The 18,938-nt window shown below is 42.7% G+C and overlaps 1 protein-coding gene across 1 annotated transcript in view; it reads left to right on the top strand.

Annotated features, from left to right (window-relative positions):
- Positions 1-1,438: 1,438 nt before the first annotated feature.
- Positions 1,439-18,938, top strand: part of disp3 (dispatched RND transporter family member 3) — a 28,078-nt gene continuing 10,578 nt past the window's right edge. The window contains exons 1-10 of the mRNA XM_078251608.1: positions 1,439-2,250; positions 2,535-2,636; positions 7,768-8,778; positions 10,053-10,272; positions 14,096-14,232; positions 15,006-15,140; positions 16,334-16,494; positions 16,689-16,828; positions 16,948-17,039; positions 17,171-17,335. Of these exons, the coding sequence (XP_078107734.1) occupies positions 7,776-8,778; positions 10,053-10,272; positions 14,096-14,232; positions 15,006-15,140; positions 16,334-16,494; positions 16,689-16,828; positions 16,948-17,039; positions 17,171-17,335 (2,053 nt within the window). The 5' untranslated portion in view covers positions 1,439-2,250; positions 2,535-2,636; positions 7,768-7,775. The remainder of the gene's footprint in view (positions 2,251-2,534; positions 2,637-7,767; positions 8,779-10,052; positions 10,273-14,095; positions 14,233-15,005; positions 15,141-16,333; positions 16,495-16,688; positions 16,829-16,947; positions 17,040-17,170; positions 17,336-18,938) is intronic.

The following is an 18,938-nucleotide window of genomic DNA, read 5'->3' as shown; positions in this document are numbered from 1 at the left end:
GTTCAGGCAGATTTCTCCCCGAGGTGCTATAGCTATTAATGTGAATCTCCTCTCATAGAAAAACAAAAAAAATAGTTCTCCTAAAAATGAGGCTTTTTCTCAGGAAGACCTGCCTTAACGGGGACCATCAAACCGTAACTCTTCCGGCTTCATTTTTCTGCGTGATCAGCGAGCGAACATCCTGTCCGTCTGCATGTGTGTGCTCAGTATGCATGTGTGAGTGAACGAAAGGCTGATTGATGTATATTTTGTATTATTTAAATGTATACTACTATCATGTGTCAACTGCCTACGAGTTCTTGCCTGCCAATATTTGTGAAACGTGTTTACTGAGTGACGTCTGTACAAATTGGAGGGACTCATTAAACCCTAACAAAGGACACTGTACAGAGTCTGTTTGGCTGTTATTGACGGCATGCAATTATAACAATTGATCCGTTTTCATACGATCTGTTTGTCTTCCACAGTGAGATGTGATTAGACTCTGCTTCACTTAGTTGATCTCAGGTGAAAAAGTCTGTTCGGTCAGATGGGTCTGTCACAGCACCAACAGGAGGAAGATAAGTGTCCTGATGGGTGCCCCACACACACACACACACACACACACACACACACACACACACACACACACACACACACACACACACAGAGCAGCGGACTCTAAAACCTGTTTTTGTGTTTGACTCACACACTCCATCTGGACAGAGCTACACATCGGGGGAAACCTCATTTCAGAGTTATCCGTTCCCATTCAGACGATGGAGTATTTGACTTTCAATGTCAATGCAATCTAAGTTAAACCCGAGCAGAGGTTGAGAAGTGAGGTGGTGGAGGAGTTGATTGTCAGTAAGAGTGGAGAAAGCTAGTGAGTAGGCTGTCAATCAATTATTTTCTCGATGAATGGATTGGTTGTTTGGTCTCTGAAATGTCAGAAAATGCTGAAAATTGTCGATCAGTTCTTCCCAAAAAGCCCAAGATGGCGTCCTGAAATGTCTTGTTTTGTCCACAACTCAGATATTCAGATTACTGTCACTTTTTCATAAAAAAGGACTCATACCGAATATCAAAATAGCTGTCGATTTAATTAATAGTTGACAACAAATCGATGAATCTCTGCAGCTCTACTAGTGAGCGAGGCCACTACGGTCCAGGAGAAAGCATTTCTTGCACAGCAAGGCAAACAGAAGTTAAATCATAATTCATTTCTCATAATTTATATTTATCATTATCATTATAATCATAATTGTATTTAGAGGTTATATCAGAATAGGTTTACATGGTTTAATTTTCAAAAACCACCATATTTTTGTTGTACTGCACATTGCTGCAGCTCCTCTTTTCACCCTGTGTGTTGAGCTCTCTGTTTTAGCTACAGAGTGAGACCTCTCACTTCTGTTCCATCTTTGTTGGGAGTCGCACATGAGCAGTAGCTAGGTAAGGACTACTAGCCAGTCAGAAGCAGAGTATGAGGGCGTGCCCTGACAGTACCTAGGTAAGGACTACTAGCCAGTCAGAAGCAGAGTATGAGGGCGTGTCATGCTAGCAGCTAGGCGAGCATTATAACGTGTGTTCCAAAGTGACCACGTTTGTCTCTGAAGTAAAGGCTGGACTACAATAGAGCTGTTTGGAGCAGTTTGTGAACAGTGTTTTCTGTTGGAGATGGTAAGTCCCTTTGGGGTGGACTTTGGGCTTTTTCACTTTGTAAACCTATAACGTGCACAAAAAAGATATATAACACAATAAAGGAAAGGGAAAAAGCCAAAAAGCATAATATGAGCACTTTAATACAGGTGATTATTTTAAATTGCCTGCACTTTGTCTCCCACTGTAGCCAGTTATAGTGATCACCCTCTTATAACACACCCCACCTCCCCACCAACTGAGCCTAGACTAGACCGTACCATCTCTGACAGCATGGGAGGGGGCTCGGCCGCAGTATCGTGGCAACTGCATCATCCTGATCACATAAAAAGCAGCTGGATGAAGGTGGAACTAGCCCAAGGCATGTTTTGATTAATTTATAAACCCATCCAGGCTCTCCTGCCGTCTTCCAGGGATCTACAGGAGGTTTTCCCGGCTGCGTTCCCCTCCTCGCCGCGCTTCCAACGGTGAGCCAGTCAGCAGAGAGAGCTGAACAAAGCCATGGGAGAGAGAGAGAGAGAGAGAGAGAGAGAGAGAGAGAGAGAGAGAGAGAGAGAGGAGCTTCTGGGAAGAAATGTCTCTCACTGACTCTGTCGCCTGGACAACCGGGTAAGAGAGGAGGGGAGAGAAAAAAGGGACAGAAGAGCACAAAAGAAGAGAAAAACAACACATTAACTGCTGAGATTGGAGGATTCCTATAGAGTGTGGGGAGGGAGGGGAGTGTGTGTGTGTGTGTGTGTGTGCGTGTGTCATTCTCTTGTGGGGGTTCCCTTGGTGTGTGTCTCTCTCTCTCTCTCTCTCTCTCTCTCTCTCTCTCTCTCTCTCTCTCTCTCGATGAGTTATTAACTATGACAATAAAGCAGTGAATTATTGTTTCTTTTTTTCCACACCAGAGCATGGAGGAGATGAAATTGCAGAGCACAAGTTCAGCACATTACAAGTGGACCCTGTAGGCCTGAACGCTCCACCTGTCGTTCTCGTCTCATCAGCCCCAGGTAAGACTCCTCTGTTTTGCAGGCATTTGCTTCGATAAGGAGGCTTTTGTTTTTGCCTGATTTATCCATAGATAAAAAAAAAAAAAAGATTAATTACCGAAGCCAGTAAACTGTGCAATTCTCTAGTAAATGCAAGAGAAAGTGTAAAAAAAAAATAAAAAAAATTGATTAACAAATCAATAAAAGCTCACCCTGTTTGCTTGGAGTACAAGCATTGTTCATCGGAGTAACTCTGAAGCAGATAAGTTTGGGCATGATTGTGTTGTTTTTTTACGCTGCTAGAAAAACTATTGCTGTAGTATGGGGCTTATTCATAACCTTTTATTCAGCAGAGTGGGAGAAACTGCATGGTACAGCCCGTGCTTCACCCACAGCACACACACTGCTTTGCGCTTCCTCCAGTGCGAGCATGAATTCATCCACAATAGAAAAAATGAACACCGTTGTTAGCTGCAAATGAATCTAGAGAGTTTGACTCCAGCTTCACAGTGCGTGAAAGGACACAAAGGCACGTCCGCTATAAGCATATTGCCGAGCGCTCATGCATAAGGTAATATATTCATAGAGCAATAGTGGTGGAATCAATGCTCCTTTAAAATGAGGCGGTGTGCTCGCTGTGTTTACACCAGGCTGAATGTGAGTGGGGCAGCAGCCAGCATGTGAAATCCATATTGGATGAGATGGAGAGGAGATAAAACTGAGAAGGGCGGGGTTATTTTTAGCTGCTGTCAATAATGAAGGGTACAAATCTCACCTTTTGTGGACAAGATGGAGACACGGAGAAAAGGCAGAAAGATTGAAGGGAGGAAAAGGGCGAGTGAGGGATGGCGACAGAAAGAGAAAGAAAGAGAGAGAGATGATTATAGGTGAAGGGTTCAGGCTCGCAGCATGCTGGGGTTTGCCTGCAGCTCCCACCTAGAGTCTCCGACGCAATCCAGAGATGTAGTGGAGGGTAAAAACACTGACACTCAGCTAATGTGCATTTTTTATGGGAGAAAAAATACAACATAAGAAAACTGGCCTAGTGGAGTTTACAGTTCAGCCTCCTTTTTGCTCACAACTGGCTGAACATGACTGGTGAGACAAATACAGCTCTGTGGTGCACAGTCGATCAGATACTGCTGTACACGCAGGAACAGGCAGGTAGAGGCAGGTATAGCATGACTACCTGGCCTCACAAATTTCCAATAAAAAGAGTTACACAGAAAGTTCAAAATTGAGTCTTGCATGAGGCAAAGTGAGGTATATCTTTCAAGCGAAAAATCTACATTTTTCACCATTTTCTGCCATTTAAAATGGTCATTTATAGACCAAACAACTAATCGATTAATCGAGAGACTAATCCACAGATTAGTCGTCAATGAAAATAATCGTTAGCTGCAGCCCTAGTTTAGTTGAGGCCATTTATCTGTCTCAGTTTTGAGTCTAAAACTATATTATATTGGGCACCTGGGTAGCTCTCGCGCCCCTATATAGAGGCTTACTCCTCGACGCTGCAGACGCGGGTTCAACTCCGACCTGCGGCCCTTTGCTGCCTAAAATGTCCAAACAATAATCTTAAAATAAACTATATTATGTAGACAAAGAAACACAGCCCCCTGATATAGACTGAGCCACGAGGGAGACAGTGTTTATTGCAATAAGTACAGAAAGCAGGACGCCAAATTACACTCTATTTTTAAATCCACACCTGCGCAGGGTTTAAACCGTCTGCGTACTGTGTAATCTTTGCAGAGAAATAGCGGTGTTGGAAAATTTCTGGGAGCTTGTAAACACATTAGTCATACCAGGCGCTGCACTGCTCGCAGTGCTTTACAGCTGCACACCGCTCATAATTACTGTTCGTGAGGTGCAATGCTCAGGCTCCTCGGGAGGAGAGAAAAGGACGCGTCCCTGAGTCCGTGCGTTGTACTTTATCTTTACCTGCATACTTTCTGTTGCAAGGCACACAGAAGGCGATAGAGGCTTTTGCACACAGCACAGAGCTCTGCCTTAATAGGCACTCTCAAAGTCTGCATGTCAGACTCTAATGAGTCTCATCAAACTGTCAAACTTTGACCACCACTAATCAGCCTGTTTTGATGTTGAAACGGACGCTGAAAATGAAGCTGTGGAGGTGTTTTGCCTTGAATTTTAAACAGCAGAAAAGCACAGTTTCTCTTCACAGATTTTCTAAAGGTTTGTTTTGAAGGGCTACGGCTGTGTGAGTGTCTTCAGTCATTCTCCAGGCTTTTCTTTACCTCCATTTCTCTTCTCTTATCATGTTTCTGTGCTCGTCTGCAATGCCTCCTCCCCTCATCTTCTGTTGATGAGAGCACCATCATGAAAACAAGCTGGAGAGGCAGAGATGATGAAATGGAACAGGATTGAAATAATCTAATAAATTACCAAAACTGTGTTCCATTTCATTTACTCCAAATGCGCAATTATGTCTCACATATTTCTAAAAGAGTTTGTCACATAATTGGTTATATCACTTGGTTATAAAACCCATTTCAAGAGGAAAAGTATCTGTCATTATGGCGTTATAGAAGACGACATAATTGTGGTTCATCATTTTGAATTCACAGCCCGTGATGGGTGCACAAAACCAGTAATGATGCCACCAAATTACAACCTTTAAACTGGGACTAATTATCTTTCTTGTTGTTTTAGAAATATAAGGCACTGTGACCCAAAAGTGACTAAAAATAAAGAGATGATTTTGTTGAGATAGCATATTTCCTTCCTCTATTTTCACATTTTAAAACCAAACTTCCCAACACCATTAATGAATTTGTCCTCTGAAAGAGCAGGTTCACATTCAGATCGCGTGGGCAGATTCTGGTCTGCTGCTATCCCATTAAAAGGTGCTCTGGTGTCTTTGTCTGTGCTGTAAAATGACATGGTGATTAATAAAAGGAAGTGTTGTGCAGATTTAAAATTGGCCCAAAATAGGCTTCTTTTAATTGAGACAATTAGACATAGTGGAGCTCTTGGTTTTCAACTCAACAGGCTTTCTAATCTCTCTCATGAAAGGAAAAAGTCAGCATAAAACTATATTAGTATTATGTAAATCCTGTGGACATTCGACAACTTTAAACATTGTCTTTCTCAGAAAGTGTCGAGCTAAGACTGTTAATGATGGGGCCGTGAAACAAAACCAATATCTGCTCCGTTATCAGGGCACTTTGTGGACACAGTGACCGCACACAAGATTTTCTCCAGCAGACACAAGCATATTTTCTCCTCTAGCTCTACCATGAAATTAAGTTTATTCAGGTGTAAGGGCATACAAAAATCCAGTCTTACCAGTTTATTTTTCAGCTCCAGGGCTCGTCTCTCAATAATCTTTCTAATCTGCTTTCTAACTCTGTGAGTCTTAATCATTTTTTACAAATATCGATTACATAGCATCATTTGATCAATGATCCCTTTTTTATGATGGATTTTTTTCTTTCAGAGCTGAGCGCAGCTATCTTTTACACATGATCAAGATTCACTGTCTTACCTGGCTGACCTTAAAGCACGGCTCTGAAGAGAAAAGATAAATTGCTGCAGTTAGCGGGCTCACTGCCACTTGAATGTAAACTGCAGTGTCTTGTGTGTAGAGCGGTGGGGCGAAAAAAAGTGGCAGCTATTGACACTATTATTCAAAGGCTGCCCATCACAGGACATAAACCCCCTCTTATTTCACGACTGTCTAATATCTCACTTGCTCTTGTGGTCAGTAATTAGACAAGTGAGATGATTTAATTTGCTGGACACAGCTATAGTGTTGATATGTAGAAAGCCACCAGCCGACTCTGTCCGGGTGATAAAGGCTTGCACACGCTGACTGAGAGAAGAATTAAGTCACAGCTTTTAGCCTGTCTCACCCCAAGCTCTTGTGATCAGCATCTCAAAGCAGGACTCAGCTAACCATTTTCTCTTATAAGCCCTTGTGGAAAATTAGGTCTCCCCTTCTCAATTTCCTCCAATGGAAGCCCTTTTGTCGACAGACGCTTTGAGGACACACTTAACTCTCACTCAGTCGTTGCTCGCTGATTGCAACTTTTGGAAGTTACCTTGTCCTTCATTTTGTCTGAAGCCCGTGTCAGCTGGTGGTGGTTCAAACATCTATTTCGTGCTTCTGCCAGAGGAGGAAAGGGTTGTAGCTGTAGGAAAACAACGGCACAGCCAGCGCAGAGCGTTTTTTACCGCGGATCGTGTGTAGGCGGCTTTACGTTAGCTAGCGCCGCCACAGCCAGCTAACCGTTAGCAAAAGCCAAATTGTCAACTCAGCTAGTTATCTACAGTACGTTATTAAAAGTTTTTTTCTACTCACTGTTTCAATGCTTGGGGAAGGGTCCCGGAGCGTTGGAATAGATCTTTTCATCAGTATTAGTTTGGATTCCACTTTTCCCGAACCCCGTGGGGAGGAGGACCACAACATCATGGCCACCAACAAAACTCAGCAAAGATCGTTCTTGCTCGGGCTTCAACTTCTGGATATTCGGCAGTGTTGCCACAACGGACCGAATGGCTTCGCTCGCATCTTTCTCCGCCGCCATTACGGAACTACAACTCAAACTAGCGCACGTCCTCAACGTCATCGTTCTCAGCCACTCCCTCTGTTCACTGATTGGACGGGTAAAGATTTGGCCGGAGAAAACCCAAGAATATACCGCAAATCCAGACGGTGTACTGAAGGAAAATAAAAATTGAGCGGAAGTACGTAGGAGGACGGGGCCAGGCTATACATTTTGTGCCTGTGCCCCTAAAAAATGTTAGTTAGGGGATACAGTGCTCCTGGTTAAAAAAGTTAGTCTAGAGCCCTGATAATGCACTTCTCATGGCACGTTTTCAGCAACGACATGACTCTCCCGCTTCGCACTCCTCTTGGCTCGAAAGGGGGCGAGGCTATGCTCATTTTGGAACTCGACAACCATTGGTTATCCGGTTTCTATGTAGCAAATTCATCAAATTCTTACTGGAGGCGCCGTCGGTGTAGTTCTTTGGGGGATAGAGGAATGGCGGTAGTAAGTGACTTTCACATTTTCACAGCTTTTACTTTACACCCCTGAGTTTAAAACACAATCCAAAACCCATTTTCACCATATGGGACCTTTTAAGTGAGCGATGATCAAGTGGTGTTGTGTGTCCCTGACAGGTGCCAGCATGGATGTGGGGGATGATCCGCTGCTGTTTCAGCCCAACTGGGGAGGAGAGGAAGATGAGGAGGAGGTGGAGGAGGAGGAAGGAGAGGATGGAGCAGCACCCGCAGCAGGACAGAGCTGTTTCTCTGGGGAGGCTGCCATGTGTGGACTGTGGAGGGCAGTGGGGTGGGTGTACACACATCCCTGGGCCAGTGGGGTGCTTTTAGGGGTAGTTGTGTCACTCCCATGCGCCCTGTTTGCCTACATGCTGCTCTACTGCCCCCCTCTGGACATAGACCTCTCCTACAGTGCCTTTGAGGTTCACAGTCACTTCTCTGCCGAGCGCTTCGACGCCCTCACCATCGCTGTGAAGACTCAGCTGGGGTCCTGGGACAGACGTAGGCGAGACTTAGATAACAGCGAGTCTGAGGCCCTGAGGGAGCTTCTGCTGGAGAAGCTGAGCAAACAGGGAGTGTTCAACAGGACAGATAATGAGGCTGCGAGGTCCTCCACTCCTCGAAACTACCCCTCACACCCAGGAGATGATGAGAAGAGAGCAGCCGCAGCGAGCAGAGATAAAAGGACGGAGCTTAAATTGGGTCAGGAGAAAATGGGGAAGCACAGGAACTCGTATCACAGAGCAGAAGAAGAAGAAGAAGCGGAGAGATCATGGGATGGGAATTCAACTCTTCGGCTCATTAGGAGGCGCAGGTTCGCTCCCAATTACTACCTGCAGAGCCAGGCTCTGTGGAGGATCGAGCTGGTGTTTGTGGCTCAAGGGGAGGGCGATCGCAACATCTTCACCCCCGAACGCCTGCAGACAATTCACCACGTGGAGCGCCTGCTCATGCAGCATCCGCAGTTCCATCAGTTCTGCTGGAAGCCTCTGGAGATGCTGAGGGATCTGCCACTGGGACCGTCCTACTGCTCCCCGCCCAGCTCACTCCTGTCCTACCTGTACCCCAGCGAGAGAGGGGGGAAGATTTACTATGATGGCATGGGCCCAGATCTGGCCGATATTCAAGGTGAGTCCACAAGTTAAGAAAGTTGGAAAAATAATTAAATTTAAACACATCACACACCCAAAAAGAGCAAGCATTTGGTGCGACAGCGGCGAGGAGACACTACCTTTTTACAGGCAGAAACCTCGGACAGACCCAGACTCTGGGTGGGCGGCCATCTACCGCTGCCGGTTGGGACACAGAGACACTGACACAGATACACAGAAAATAACAGCTTTCTAATGGAGCTGCAAAGATGAATCGATGAGTTGATGAGCTGTCAACTATTAAGTTAATCGGCAACTATTTTGATAAATAAAAAAAGCTACACAAAGTTCAAAATTGAGTCTTACGTGAGGGAAGGCAAGGTTTATCTTTCAAGCGATTAATACAAGATTTCATGTCTCGAAAGCGGCATATAGATGTTTAGTTTACAGCTGCAAAGATTAAAGTGCTCATATTATGCTCATTTTCAGGTTCATAATTGTATTTAGAGGTCATATCAGAATAGGTTTACATGGTTTAATTTTCAAAAAACACCATATTTTTGTTGTACTGCACATTGCTGCAGCTCCTCTTTTCACCCTGTGTGTTGAGCTCTCAGTTTTAGCTACAGAGTGAGACCTCTCACTTCTGTTACTTCTTTGTTGGGAGTCGCACATGAGCAGTACCTAGGTAAGGACTACTAGCCAGTCAGAAGCAGAGTATGAGGGCGTGCCCTGACAGTACCTAGGTAAGGACTACTAGCCAGTCAGAAGCAGAGTATGAGGGCGTGCCATGCTAGCAGCTAGGCGAGCATTATAACGTGTGTTACAAAGTGACCACGTTTGTCTCTGAAGTAAAGGCTGGACTACAATAGAGCTGTTTGGAGCAGTTTGTGAACAGTGTTTTCTGTTGGAGATGGTAAGTCCCTTTGGGGTGGACTTTGGGCTTTTTCACTTTGTAAACCTATAACGTGCACAAAAAAAGATATATAACACAATAAAGGAAAGGGAAAAAGCCAAAAAGCATAATATGAGCACTTTAAAAGATTAGTTGTCAAAATGTTCTAGTTTCTTCTCTCCTCTGTGACAGTAAGCGGAACATCTTTTGAGTTGTGGACAAAACAAGACATTTGAGGACGTCATCTTGGGCTTTTTGGGAAACACTGATCCACATTTTTCACCATTTTCTGACATTTTATTGAACGAACAACTAATCGATTAATCCAGAAAATAATCTACAGATTAATCAAGATCATTTCAAGATTCACTTTTAGTCCCCCTAACAGTGCTGGTTTGCTGTGTCTGTATTCCCAGGGTCTCTGAGTCTGGCCATCACCCACCCACAGTTCTACTGGTACGTGGATGAGAGTCTGTCGCCGGAGCATCTGTCCTCCTCTCTGTTACGCAGCGAGATCCACTTCGGAGCTCCTCTTCCTTCCTTCTACTCCCTGCAGGACCGAGCTCACGAGCAAAGATCACGCTTCAAAAACTTTGTGGTGCAGTATGCAGACATCCTGACCAAGCAGTCTACCAGGTCAGGAAATTATCCCTGCAATGTTGACCATTTATTAGGCAAGGCAGTTTATTTATATTGCACAATTCAGACACAGAGGCAAGTCAAAGTGCTCCACATATGCATAAACATACAAAGTACAAAACAAATGGTAACACTTTACTTGAAGGTATCTACATAAGAGTGACATGACACTGTCATGAACACATGACACTGTTATGACACATGAACCCTAACCATAACCCTAACCATAACTTGTCATGACAAAAACCGAATACTAAACAAAGCATTATGTCATAAATGTTTATGACTTATTTATAATGTTCATGACACGTTCATGACAGTGTCACGTGTTCATGACAGTGTCATGTCACTCTTATGTAGATACCTTCAAGTAAAGTGTAACCAAATAAATCAGAAAATACAACAACATAAAATCAAGATATAGATTTAAAAGACTTTTGGAGCATAGAAGGCAAGGCAGCTTTATTTGGATAGCACATTTCAGCAACAAGGCAAGCCAAAGTGCTTTACATATGCATAAACATACAAAACACACAAATCAGAAAATACAACGGGTCATAAAACATAGGGCTGCTCGTTTATAGAAAAAAGTCATAATCACAATTATTTTGTTCAATTTTGAAATCATTATTTAAGATGACTACACAGTGACTTTTTGAAAGATGTTGCATATAATCAACTAAAAGCATGCAGCAGAAGGTAAGGCAGCTGTATTTGTGTAGCACATTTCAGCAACAAGACAATTCAAAGTGCTTCATATAAAACACGAAGGAGCAGTCAAAACATTAGTTAACAAGAATATAAAACAGCTAAATAGAATAAGACGAAATATAAGAATAAAAGTTACAGTGCAGTGTAAGAAATGAACAACTACTTTACAAAAGACAGCGTCAAAAAATAGAAATTCTAGAAATAGAAATGTAGGAATGACTATTTGTCAATGACCTCAGGAAAAGCAAAAGTGCAGACAGAGAAGTTTTAAAAGAACAAAGGCTCGGGGCAGATCTCAAGTCTTCTGGAAGTTTGTTCCAGATCTGTGGTGCATGGGAACTAAAAGCTGCGTCTATAAATAAATAACATTATTTTGAAATCAATTCTTTGATTCGTAGGAAGCCAGTGCAAAGCTCTGAGAACAGGCGGTGATGTGTTCCAGTTTCTTGGTTCCAGAGAGGACTCGGGCAGCAGTGTTTTGAATCAACTGCAGTTGTCTGATTGATTTTTTTTTCACAGACACCTTTAAAGACACTGTTACAATAATCAAATCTAAAACATCACATCATCATCTTTCCTTTCCGGGGGTTATTATACACACTGGCTTTCCCTGGCTTTTTGGATGACTTAGGTGCGTGTATCTGGCGGAAAGGGGGGGGGCGCCCGTGCGCCCGTATACAGAGGTTTACTCCTCGACGTAGCAGCCGCGAGTTCGACTCCCCCCTGCGGCCCTTTGCTGCATGTCGTTCTCCCTCTCTTTCCCCCCTTTCATGCCTAAAAAATGCACAAAAAAAATCATCTTTAAAAAAGAAAATGTAACGTTTTTCAATAAAAAACAACAATTTCCCCATTTTGTGTCTCTTTGACGGATTTTGTCTCTTTGTAGTCGTGTTCCGTCTCTTTTCGGTCATTTGTGTTTTCTTTGGAGTTGTTTTGGGGTCTCTGTGGTCATTTGACGTCTCTTTGTAGTCAGTTTGCGTCCCTTTGCGGTAGTTCTGCGTCTCATTGTCACATTGTTTTAGACCGTTATTATGCCAATATCTGTGTCTAAAAACGTTGGAAAAGCTAGAGCAGAAAATAAATAAATAACATTCAAAAAGCTTAAAGACAAAACTTGCAAAAGAAGTCCAACTACAGTCATTAGATCTGAGAGAAACGTTTTAATTTCATTCATTCCGTAGGGCTTACCTGTAGACACATTCATACTGCCGCTCATCAATGAGCAGGGAGCAAAAAGGCACATGGGAAAGAGTGAGATCCATAAATATGCAAGTATAAAAAAAACTACATTTGAAATAAGAACTGAATAAAGACGATAAAGTAAGCTACAAAGGGACGAGATAAAGTAATAAAATCAATAAAGTGCCGCAACGTTTCATTCAAATTCGAGTGCCATTCAAGACAGCTGCTCGGCGTTCAGCAGCTTAATGGCTGAGGGAATGAACAATTTGAAGAACAGTTAGTCTTTCTGGGAGGCGGCAGATAGCTCCGTTCTGAAGGCATCGGTTGTTAACTCACAAGACAAAATATGGTCACGATAAATAAAACTCCTCCGCCTTGTGGAGAACACGTTTCTTGTCTCTCCCAGAGAGAGTTTGAGTCGCTCTGCGTGGCGCCAATGATTTCGGAGCAGACTTTAACGATATCATTCAGGCAGTTTCTGTCCTTCACAAAACAAATCGTTAAACTAACAGATGAATGAAAAAGTTATTCAAGCATAAGCATTCAATATAAGACAGGTAGACGGTACACAGGAACGATTATCAAATATTTTGCTGCATTATAGTCACTATAGTCATTAGGCTATAGTCCCTGATTACCAGTTCTTGATTTGATTTGATTTCCGTTTGGATATCGATTTGATTAGGGATATTTCAGTTACAATACCAATTTAGCTTGGATATGTAAGAGATTCCCAGAGAACTACGTTGTAAATTGCACAAGGAACCCTCCAACCTGCTGCATTAATAAAAAAATGTTGTCGTTAAGAACTGACCCCAAAGCAGTTCCATAGAGACGGAAAAACATGTACAAGTGCTTTCTTTAGTGCAGAGGGTGTGGAGCAGAGACGGAGACCTGAAGCTATACAGCTATAAAATGGCCTTGGCAGGTTTTCACTCGCCAAAATTTCACCTGACTTTGGAGCGTTATTTAGCAAGACATGGATTCCTCAGATCGTCTACTTTCATATTCACTCTAGCTTTATATCGGAGCCTCTTAAAAGATCGATCTCAGGATTTTGTGAATCGATATCAGTGTTTCCCACAAGTAGAACCTATGTATGGGATACACTGGGTATTGGATCATTCAAATAAAAATCGATTTGAATTGGAAAATCGATTTTTTTAAACCCATGTGCTACACATTAGGGGATGGAAAAAAACATCAGTTTCTGCCGAACCTTAGAATTTTTTTCCACCGAACCCTACGCTTGCACTACGCTGGTCAACGTAATGACGCCGCCGTTGATTACCGGAAGGTGTTTACAATGCAGTAGGCTGTGAGAAAGTGAAAATGGAACTGGCGAGCAGAAAAAGTGTTGTTTGGCAGTACTTTCAGTCAAAAGAAGACCATTCAAGTCCAGCTACATGTTCAATCTGCAATGCTGATTAGTCTCGTGGTGGCGAAGACCCTAAACAATACACAACATCACCGCTGTTACAACATCTGGTATCAAACATCCGAAAGAATACGAGTTGTGCATGAAGGAATCTACAGACAGCAGCCAAAATGCAGCAACTTCAGGTACGGCAAAGGAAGGACAGTCACAGCTAAAAACCTGTGTTAACCAGACGACCATTACCAGCTTTGCTAGCCCTACACCGAACAAACAGTGGGCCTCAGATCACCCACGAGAATGTATTTTTACATTTTGACGCAGAAAAACAAAAAGGTGCATGGTCGACGGGGAAGACAACACAAGGGTTAAAGAAGGAAAAGAACATCGCAATACTTCTAGAATCGCAATAAATGAAAATCGCAATACAAATCGAATCGGCGCCCATGCATCGTGAGAGAGAATCGCATCGGGACAAAAGCATATTGTCCCAGTACCACACACTGTTGCAAACAGTTGGAGTTTGACATTATGTTGCTGTCCTTGTCCCAGCCAGGTGAAGGTGCTGTATGGGGGAACAGAGCTGTTTGATGATGAGGTGAGACACACCTTCCACAACGACATGATGCTGGCTGTCATCAGCGGAGCCTGCATTACTCTGCTCGTCTATGTCCTGACCTCCTTTTCTGGTACAGTATGAACTGCTCTTTCTTCAACTCACATTGCTGTGCACAATATATTGTTTTTGTTTTTTTTATCGTCATCACAATATCAATTGGCGCAATACACTCATGGCGAAAGGCTGTGACGTATCGCGAAAGACACTCAGAGATTTTTTGTTTTAGTTGAAAGAAAATATAAGTAAAATACGGCACTTTCATTCCTTTCATTTGTTTTAAATTCAACAAGCAATGTGTTGTATTTAAGCAGAATACTGAAAGCAGCAGAGCTGAGTACATTTTAATATGTTTATCGCAAGTAATATTGTTAGTGCGATACTCAACGTTATCACATATTTTCCTCATATCGTGCAGCCCTACAGTATTGTGTACACATCTCAATGATAATAGTGCGTTCCATTTGTACTCTGAAGTCGGATTTTCCGAGGTCAAAGTCAGAAACACGCCCCCTGACCTCGGATTTCCGAGCTGTGAAGTCGGACAACCTCGCAGTACCCCGAGTTCAAAATCCAACATGGCTGCCCCGTGCATCGACAGTAGTGAAAGTTGTAGTAACGTACAGTTATTAGCACTTCTGTCTTATTTGTGTCTCACTAAATCAGTCGTACACATTCCTGTCCATCTTCTATCTGTGGACATGTTGTTACGCTGTTTGTATGCACAAAAAAAACGTAATGCGATGTATCCGACTTATAAATGGAACGCATTCAATTCGGGTGTGACGTAATTTGGTAGCATATGAATGTTTACAAGCTCTGTGTTGTTTTCTTGTCTCTCTGTAGTGTTTCTGACTCTCTTCGGACTCACTAGCATCGGACTGAGCTGCCTGATGGCTCTGTTCTTGTACCATGTTGTCTTTGGCGTGAGGTACCTGGGCATTCTCAATGGCGTTGCAGCCTTTGTTATTATCGGAATCGGTACGGAAATAGAAATACACCAATTTGTCCATTATAGGAATAGTTTTACATAAGCGGGAAATATGCTTATTTGTATCCTTGCTGAGAGTTAGATGAGATGATTGATACCACTCTCGGACATCAGAGTGGTATCTATAGATCTAGAGCTCATCTAACTCTCAGCAGGAAAGTGAAGTGTATTTTTCCAAAATGTCAAACTATTCCTTTAAAGGGTAACGTTGGTATTTTTCAACCTGGACCCTATTTGCTGGTGTTTTTGTGTCTAAGTGACTAATGGGAACAACAATCTCTGAAATTGATCCAAAATTAAGCAAGACCATTGAAACAAGCTGCAATGTAACGTTAATGGGCAATTGCACACCTTCAATTTCCGTCAACTAAAAGTTCTGTTTTTGCCGCTGACAGGCTCAGATTATTATTCTAAGCATCTGACAACATTATGGAAAGGATCCCTACAGAGATATACCTTTCATTTAAAGAGTAAGATCCTTTTTGTTGAACATGAAACAGCCCCAAAATCACCATCACCAAACCCACCAGACTCCATATAAATAATCACTACTTTTATCCTCGTAAAACACACTTCATTCAAAGTCGACAGAAACAAAGTCAAACTATCAAAAGCCGTCTTGGTTCGTCTTTCCACTGGTCCAACAATCACCACTCTGGTTTGGTTGAAATAAACCCTAAATTCACCCATTTACATGAGCCGGCTCTAAACACGCTAAAATATTTTTTTATTTAAATGGAGTCTGGCGAGTTTGGAGATGGTGATTTTGGGGCTGTTTCATGTTAAACAAAAAGGATCTTACTCTTTAACAAAAAAGTCTATCCCTGTAGGGATCCTTTCCATAATGTTGTCAGACACTTAGAATAATAATCTGAGCTTGTCAGTGGCAAAAAACAGAACATTTAGTGGACGGAAATTGATGGTGTGCAACTGCCCATTAACGTTACACACTCAGCTTGTTTCACCGCCGCCAACAGCAGTCACCTTGCTCGATACTGGTCTAATAAAAAAAACAAAAGTTGTACCCATTAGTCACTCAGACACAAAAACATGAAAAAATGTGGTCCAGGTTAAAAAATACTGAAGTTATCGTTTTTAAGGTTGAAAAAAAAAAAATCCTTTTACAGTACATTTCCAATAATATGTAATAAGGCAGCTCTTTTGTTCTCTCACTGTTGCTCAGGTGTGGATGATGTATTTGTGTTCATCAGCACCTTCAGACAGGCTTCTCATCTACGTCAGCCGCAGCAGCGAATGATCTACACAATTAAAACAGCCGGCCGAGCTACTTTCCTCACCTCCTTCACTACTGCAGCTGCCTACGCTGCTAACACCTTCTCTCAGGTAATCATAGAGGAGAAATCCTACCGTTAATAGAATCTGTACAGGGAATAGATATAGAAAGAATAAATGACTCTCCTGCTATGGATGAATAGAAGTGCCTCTGTCAGCAGACAGCCTTTTTTTTCTTCATACGATAAGCACAAATTGAATGTTTCAAGGTCTTTTACACTGTGCTTCATTTAACTGACACTTAGATCCCAGCCGTGCATGACTTTGGCCTATTCATGGCCCTCATTGTCAGCTGCTGCTGGTTTTGGGTGTCCGCCCTGATGCCTGCCGCCCTGTGTATCTGGACCGAGTGTGTGGCACCTCAGGAACACGCCTGGTTGAATTGGTGAGGCATTGTCTCCTCGCTTTTGTGTGAGAGTTTATTTGTGCATGCTGTGCGACACCACAGGCGCGGTGTATTCCCTTCAGCTGTCTATCTCGCTAAACTGCATCTTCCCTCTGAAGCTGGAAGCTGTTGTCGGGCCTGTCAGCGAGCCACAGCCCATTGTCAGATGAGGATGATGATGTGGCGCTTCTGTCAGTGGAGATGGAGCCAGGTGAGATTATTATCTGGGACATTAATGGGACAGCTTTAGAATGTCCCTATTATCTCGAGAAGGGAATGAGTCTCGGTTGTAAAACGCTGCTGTCCAGGCACCACTAAGCCCGCTGTCTTTGTCTCGGCTAGGCGCGGGTGACACGGACGGCGATGCGGCCATTCTTTCCCTGTCGGTGGAGACACCTCCGTCCCCTTCAGGGCAGCAGCACGTGGGTGTGGTGAGCACAAATCTCCGGTGGGCCCTAAAGCATTTAGTGGCAGAGCCAGCTGTGGAGCGACGAAAAGCTGTTCTAGGTGAGATTTGATGTAAAACTCAAGGTAACACTTTATTTGAAGGGGTGTACATAAGACTGACACGACACTGTCATAACTATGACATGACACCGGTCATGAAAAGGAAGGAGTCTTTATAAATGTTTATGACTGTTGCCATAATGAACTCAGTGTCACAAGTGTCATTCGGTAAATTAGGACACTTTTATTGAAAAGTTGGCATTGTTTGAGATGTTTGTGTTATGACAACTTGACATTAAGCAAGACAAACACGGCAAATCTCCTCAGTACTGCTGCATTCACTGTCGACAAACTGGACTTATAACAGTTATGACATCTTAAATACAAGTTCCACTTTACTTGCGGTCAAGGGAATTATTCATGTAGAGCTGTCAACTATTAAATGAATTGCAGATTCGGTTTGTCGGTATTTTTTAAACTTCTCTGATTCCAGCTTGTTAAATGTGAATATTTTTTAGTATCTTCTCTCCTCTGTGACAGTAAACTGAATATCTTTGAGTTGGGAAAGAACAAGACAAGACAAACAAGACATCTGAGGACATCATCTTGGGCTTTGGGAAACACTGATCCACATTTTTCACCATTTTATAGACCAAACAACTAATCGCTAAATCGACAATGAAAATAATCGTTAGTTGCCCCTATATTCAGGACACTGTTATAAAAGCATTTGATAGTGAAATCAAACTTTATGACAAGTCCAACTTCTTTCACTTCCTGCTTGAGGTCAAGGGAATTATTCATGACACAATTATAATAGTCTTATGACAGCCAACGTCAAAACCAATCGCTTATGACAGTTTAATGTAAAGTTAACACATCAAGCTCAATAGTTTCTTTAACTTAAGTCTGCTATCACATATTTATGACAGGCCATGCTGTCTTGCCTGATGTCAAGTTGTCATAACACAAACATCTCAAACAATGGCAACTTAGCGTTGCGTATTATAAATTACCGAATGACCCATAATGACAACAGTCAGGCACATTTATAAAGACTCCTTCATGTTCATTAGCGGTGTTACAAACGCTAAGCTAACCTGGGCTCGTAACACAGTTACTAAAGGCCAGCAATCATCTACAAAAAAATCCCAGCTTTGCAATTATAACTATCACCATATACCGGATGACACTTAAAACAGTCATGAACATTCATAAAGACTCCATGTTCATGACCAGTGTCATGTCCGTCTTATGCACACCCCTTCAAATATAGTGTGACTGAACTCACACAGTTTTTTTTTTAAGATTATTTTTTGGGGCATTTCCACCTTTCTAACGGACAGGACAGCTAGGTGAGAAAGGGGGAAGACATGCAGGAAATCGTCACAGGTCGGACTCGAACCCTGGACCTCTGCGTCGAGGCATAAACCTCTAATTATATGTGGGCCTGCTCTACCAACTCAGCCAACCCGGCCACAAACTCACACAGTTTGACACTGCAATTCATACTGAAGAAGCTTTGTCATTTCTATAGTTTGATTCTCACAGATATTATCAGACAAGATCTTGATCTATGATTTAGACGTGAGAGTAACCGCCAACTCATCTCTGTGTGACCTAAGAGGATTTAGTCTGTCAGAGGAAGAGCAAGTGCCTTTCA

This window comes from Sander vitreus, chromosome 5, assembly GCF_031162955.1.
Source record: "Sander vitreus isolate 19-12246 chromosome 5, sanVit1, whole genome shotgun sequence".
Taxonomy (NCBI): Eukaryota; Metazoa; Chordata; class Actinopteri; order Perciformes; family Percidae; genus Sander; species Sander vitreus.
The sequence above is the reverse complement of the archived record's forward strand: the minus strand, read 5'-3'. Positions and strand labels throughout refer to the sequence as shown.